This window comes from Zerene cesonia, chromosome 13, assembly GCF_012273895.1.
Source record: "Zerene cesonia ecotype Mississippi chromosome 13, Zerene_cesonia_1.1, whole genome shotgun sequence".
Lineage (NCBI taxonomy): Eukaryota > Metazoa > Arthropoda > Insecta > Lepidoptera > Pieridae > Zerene > Zerene cesonia.
The window spans coordinates 3,600,019-3,606,021 of record NC_052114.1 but is presented as its reverse complement, the minus strand read 5'-3'; the positions used below and the strand labels follow the sequence as shown (position 1 = coordinate 3,606,021).

Here is a 6,003-nt window from a genome sequence, read left to right as displayed (position 1 = left end):
AGAAAGAAAAATGGTTTATTTACCCGTGCGTATTAGTTGTATAGCTTGTAATTTGAATTTAAAGTGCTAATGAAGGTTTATTTTCACGTCACCACTTGGATAATTTAAGAATAAAAGTCAAGAAAGTAAGTATTAGTCTTTTGAATCGTCATCGAATTGATCATCAGACATCAAACTAATACAAATTGATATTTTATGAATGTCTTACCCGCGCTTGATCGATGTCTTCAGTCGTGGGTTTCCTTGGCTGTCGTTTCCCACCGAAGCCGATCCTTTCTAGCCTCTTGCACGCTACACTAGCATAGTGCGATACTTGTACGTGAATTGGCCACTTTCCAACCTAATAATATATTGACATGTTTTAATTTAAAATTAAAAACAATGGTGTGCAATTATCTTCCCCAACACCTTCCCATCCTGAATATTAAAGAACCACTACCATCCCCCCCCTACTTTCGCATTTTCGAAAGTATATCTCAAATACATGATGAACTCCCCCCCCCCCACTCCCTGTACCCTTCCGTGGAGCGGCGTGGTGGCGATCTCACCTCCGGGAAGCAGTCGGCGAAGGCCGGGTCGCGGTGCCGGTTGACGTAGTTGGTGAGCGCGGGCTGGAAGGCGGGCGAGGGCGGCACGAAGGCGAGGCACACGGCGAGCAGCTCCCAGCCGCGCAGCAGCGAGTCGCGCAGCGGGTTCTCCGTCGTCTGCCGGCACAGCTGCACGTACAGCTCGTCGCGGAGCCTGCCACACGTGGAACGTTGGAATAACAAATTATCTGTGACGTACGTTGTCCAATATCGAAGGCTAACAAGGCACTGAGCTTTAAAATGATACTATTCTGACACTAAATTAATAAATATATATAGAATTGGTATAAAACTGTTATACCACTCAAAGCGTACTGTGATATAAATATTCTGCTGAATGCTACCATTTTAAAAGTTTTATAAACACTGGTGAAAGTTAATATGACTTAAGAGATTTCAGAAATCCGCTTACTTTTCATTTGTGAACGTAGCGTGCAGGATATCTTGCGCGACGGAATTTAGCGTCATACCCGGACGCGCTTTCCGATCGCCCATATAAATCTGCACCAAGCGGAACAGATCGGTGGCCGCCTTTTTGTGGCCCTTGTCCCAGGCCGCACCCACCATTGGCGCGTTTATGGATGACGACGTCCACGACAACATGTCGCGGACAGACGCCTAGAAAAATATGACTTCTTCATAATGTGGCATTTTCAGGGAGTTTTTTCATGGATCTATCCTAATACTTATAGTGCTATTATTGATATAAAGTTTTCATAACCTTTCTAACCGTCCTATTTGTAATAAGATAGAAATCACAACAGAGTCCTTCATTAGAAGCATTTATTACAAGTAGGGTACTATTTACTCTGTTCACCAAAAAATATATTTATTTCACATCCTTTACTTTGATTATTGCAATCACAAAGAAGTAAATATATAATTTGAAATGGAGAAAGCTATAATTGAAGCACTAAGTTTTTATTTAAATAATCCAAATGACCGATATCTGCCAATAATAGATAATGTTCAATAAGAAAAAAAAACCATCCATTATCTAAATAAACAGTCACTTTTGAAACGAGAGTAGCGTACCTTCCTCCTGAAGATGCCCTTGTTGAAATTCAGGTTGTCCTTAGCGAATATCTCTATGTCCTGTTCGGGGGGCGGCATGTGCGGCAGGTGCGGCACGAGCGGGCGCGGGTGCGCGCGCACCGGGCTGTACAGCGCGCCCTCGCTCGCCGTCGCGCCGTGCCCCGCCGCGCCGTCTGCTGCGTCCGCGCGCTCAGTCGCGCTCGCGCCGCCGCCCACGGAGGACGTCTGTTAAGTACATTCCAATTTATAAAATTTTAACTTTATTGAGTGAGTGAAACAAAATATAGAGAAAATAAATAATGCGAAACATCACTATGTGTATCATTATCAGACAACAGCAGGGAGTAAAATAGAAAAGCGAAATATTTGGTAAATTTTGTTTTGTAGTTAAGCTATAGAGAAAATAAGAAAATATTAAGAAATAAATTAAATACTTATTATAGATCTAATTTAAGATTTTTTGACAGGCTATACGTTACATTTATTAATAACCGCTTTCCTTAAGAATTCATTTTCCTAAATAATGTAATGATACGTTATTTTTTATGTGGAAAGGACAAACAAGATAAAAGATTAGGATACAAACTGCTATTTTTAAAAACTGAATGATTCAACAAATAATATTGAACATATCAATCACCCTATGTATCCCCGGCGACGGCTGCCTGTCGAACCCGACGAACGTATTATAATACGCCACGCCGTGGTTCATGTACTCCGCGTCTGTCGGCCGGTGCGCGTACGTGTGCGGCAGGTACACGCCGGAGCCGTCGTCGTCGTCCGGCGTGCGCGCGCCGCCGTCCGACGACTCGTTGTCCGGCTCGTGGCCGGACAGCGAGCGCGACTCGGAGCCGGAGCGCGAGTGCGACGAGCCCGACTCGTTATCCGAGTCCGAGTGACCGGCGTAGCGGCTGCGACCTGCGTTAAGAGATCTTTGATGAATCTTTCTTCAATGCAGATACCGATCTGAGGTGCGCAAGACATTGTCACACTCTTGTCGACGCGAGGAAGAAATCGTTTGTAGTTGGAGCAAAGACACAGTTCAACAATATTAATCGCAATCACCAGGTCTTCCAGATGGAATTTTTGTTCCTTGCCAGATGGCAAGGAACATAAAACTTATACATCAAAATAGATTAGCGCAATCAATGCTTTATACCACTAATCAGTATCTAAATTATAAAACAACTGCATATATCTATTTTAAAAATAATACATACATAAACTTAATTAGAATAAAAAAGCTGAACTAACTGGACAACTTGGCCTGTTGTATAATGTAGTCCTGTAATGGTAGCAAATGCTGCATGCCGCGTAGATCCCAATTACAGTAGAGCGGGGAACCTCCTCCATCTTCCTCTTCTTCATCCTCCCCCTGATCATCAGGTTCCACCGGTCTCCTGTGGCCTGAAGAAAAGATTATATAAAGTGTTTATGGCGACAATACTCACAGCAGAACCACTTAAAATTGAGACATATTCAGTCCATTATTTGTTATTAAATTAGTGTCTTATAAATACGTAAGTATTGATACTGATACCTAGAGCGGATCAAAGTTTAGAAATTAAAAACTTTTTAATTTCTAAATGTATAATACTCGCGTGAAACCAAACACAAGAAAATACTACGGATCAAAGTTCATTATAGGCTTACAAAATGTTCATAAAACACATTGATTTAGGATACCCTTTTCCTCATCCTTGATACTTATGATCGGTCAATTTCATTTCTAAATATGAACTGAAAACGAGATCAATGAGGTAAACTAATTCTTACGCCTAGACTTAGTTCTGTCCCGCGGTGTTGTTCTCTCCAATCGTTGATTGTGCTTTTGTACATTCGGCTCAGTGAGCGAAGGCTCCAAATTAACACACTTCATTTTGTAGTTCACTAAAAAATAACGAAATCTATCATTATTACCCATTAGCAAACAATACATAAATGCAACCCAGAAAAATTAAAAAACGACAATTTCATGAAACAATCAAATACACCTCAGATTTATTAAATTTCTAGTTAATTTTTCTATGACGTCACTCACCAATATACGAGTACATTAAAACGATAAATATATCGAATACCATATCAAACACGCATCTCATCTCAGTAAACACAGAAAGTCTCTGATTTAATACTATTTCTTTCTTATTTTTGAATAAGAAAAGAATTATACCATTTCAAAAACTCACCAGCAGCAATATTATCGGCCTCATTAGCAGAGGAGAGCCTCATAAAGTTGTGGTGCGGTTGATGCGGCTGGTGCGGCACGTGCGGCACGTGCGGCTGGTGCGGCTCGTGCGGCGGCGTGCGGTGCTTGCTACTGCCCGAAGACGCCGATGTCTTGCTTGAAGTGTACCGCTCCGGTTCCGCTTGCTGCCGCCTAAAAAATCACGGTATTTGAAATAATATCAAGATCACATCTCAAGGATGTCTTGTGAAACGAATCACTTTGAGTATGTCCCGATGTGACATTAATGAGACTATGTACCAGAGTGAATTTATTTCAATAAACAATATTATTCTTCACAACATTTTGAAGAACTGTGTTATTATTAGATGTGCCAATGTGTATATTCCACAAAACTAGCAACTAGCACTACACAAGGATGTACAAAGAGTCCAAAATAACATGAGAGTGAACAACTTCTTATACCATCTAATTCATTCACATCGCAAATTAATAAAGAATGATATAAAAACCAAATTTTCAAATAGCCTCCATTTGCTTGTGCATATATGTAAAAATTTACACAATAATTTGAAATCAATATATGTAATCCTATAATCATATTACTCACATATCAACAGATTGTTGATACCTTGTGAATTCTCTCGGCGTGTGCCAATTGGATGCATTGTGACGTAGGTCCAAGCTAGTCTGTCTGAATGGCTTGTCAACACTGTAGACGGCTTGCTTCTCCGGATATCGCTCAATGCGATCTAATTCTGCTAACCGATCCTTGTCCAAGTGCCTGGAACGATATGTTTGAAATATTTCTTGTAGATGATGATACAATTAAAACAATCATTTTATAGCCTCTTACAACAATGAGCATTGAATTTTAAAATACTAGACGCTGCCAGACAGAACGGCTACGCTGTTTTATCTCAAGGAAGCATTTAATCGGAATAAAAAATATCCTATCACCCAAGTCAACCAGTGTATACCAAATTTCATAATTCCATCAAAATTCGTGCAGTAGTTACAACGTGGTTGACGTCCAAACGTCCAAATAATCAAACTTTCACATTTATAATATTAGTGTGGTTAGTTTGATTACGTAATATAATGATGATGGTCGTGTTACATTTTTAAAAATAAAGTTTAATTTCAATATTCAACTAACTTAGCGGAAATACTATTGCATTCATTATAAACTGAAATAAGGCGGACTGAAATGGATTTCAAAATCGGTACCGACTATTATGCAGATTATATTTTATTAAAATTAAATTTATATGTTTCCATTCAACTGTGTGGTAACTATCGGTTTCACCGGCGCAAGTCCGTATCCCGTAGGAACATCGAGATATAAAGATGCCTATATGTTGTTCCAGTTGTCCAGCTATGTACAATTGCCGATTGCAATGAAAGTTAGTAAGTAGGCTACGTACCAAATTTCATTGCAATCGGTTCAGTAGCTTTTGCGTGAATAACAAACATACACATACACATACATCCATCCTCACAAACTTTTGGCATTTATAATATTAGCAGGATAGTAGGATTTCGGTTTTACAAGTAATTTTTTCTATTTTTATTAATCAAAAATACAAATTCATAGAGAAAATTAATGAAAAATTAAAATATACCTATCGGAGTATCTCTCCCGCGAATGTCTAGACAGGTGATGTGGTCTCTCCAGGCTCAGCATGTGCCTGGCGCCGGCCGCCTCTGTGGCCAAGGATATTGATGACACGAGCGAGGGCCGGGCCGCCGATGTCTGTACAAACATATATTATATTTATATACAGTATGTTTTATTTTTAAAGAATAGAAAAAAACGATCACGAGGCGGGATTCGAATCGAGTTTTTTTGCCAAACCGTAGCAACGCCCAGTCTCTCGGCCATCCGTGGAACCGGCTCAGAATCAAAATATCTTCTACTCTTTCGGTTTCATGTGTCATTTCATATTGGCACTTTAGCTGGCAGATAGAGCCTTAATATACTTACTAAAAATATTCTAATATGCAAAAGAGTATTTCTTCTATGTCGCAACCGATTGATATTAAGGTATGTTTGTTTATGTCTGGAGATAGTTAGCAGGCTCCAGCGACATAGACTACTTTATACCACGACTACACGGGCGAAGCCACGCTCGGAAAGCTAGTGGTATGAATATCTCTTAATTGGTATTGGTAAAATTGACATAATTTTAG

The 6,003-nt window shown here is 39.8% G+C and overlaps 1 protein-coding gene across 3 annotated transcripts in view; it reads right to left on the bottom strand.

Annotated features, from left to right (window-relative positions):
* LOC119831392 (rho GTPase-activating protein 39) overlaps window positions 1–6,003 on the bottom strand; it is a 19,725-nt gene that overhangs the window by 6,863 nt on the left and 6,859 nt on the right. For 2 of the 3 annotated variants that reach the window (XM_038354712.1, XM_038354713.1), the window contains exons 10-19: window positions 5,436–5,566; window positions 4,421–4,594; window positions 3,812–4,002; window positions 3,399–3,512; window positions 2,877–3,029; window positions 2,263–2,540; window positions 1,623–1,847; window positions 1,000–1,205; window positions 549–741; window positions 209–340 (exon numbers count right to left, since the gene is read on the bottom strand). In XM_038354712.1, the coding sequence (XP_038210640.1) occupies window positions 209–340; window positions 549–741; window positions 1,000–1,205; window positions 1,623–1,847; window positions 2,263–2,540; window positions 2,877–3,029; window positions 3,399–3,512; window positions 3,812–4,002; window positions 4,421–4,594; window positions 5,436–5,566 (1,797 nt within the window). The remainder of the gene's footprint in view (window positions 1–208; window positions 341–548; window positions 742–999; window positions 1,206–1,622; window positions 1,848–2,262; window positions 2,541–2,876; window positions 3,030–3,398; window positions 3,513–3,811; window positions 4,003–4,420; window positions 4,595–5,435; window positions 5,567–6,003) is intronic. The other variant, XM_038354714.1, reaches the window with a different exon arrangement.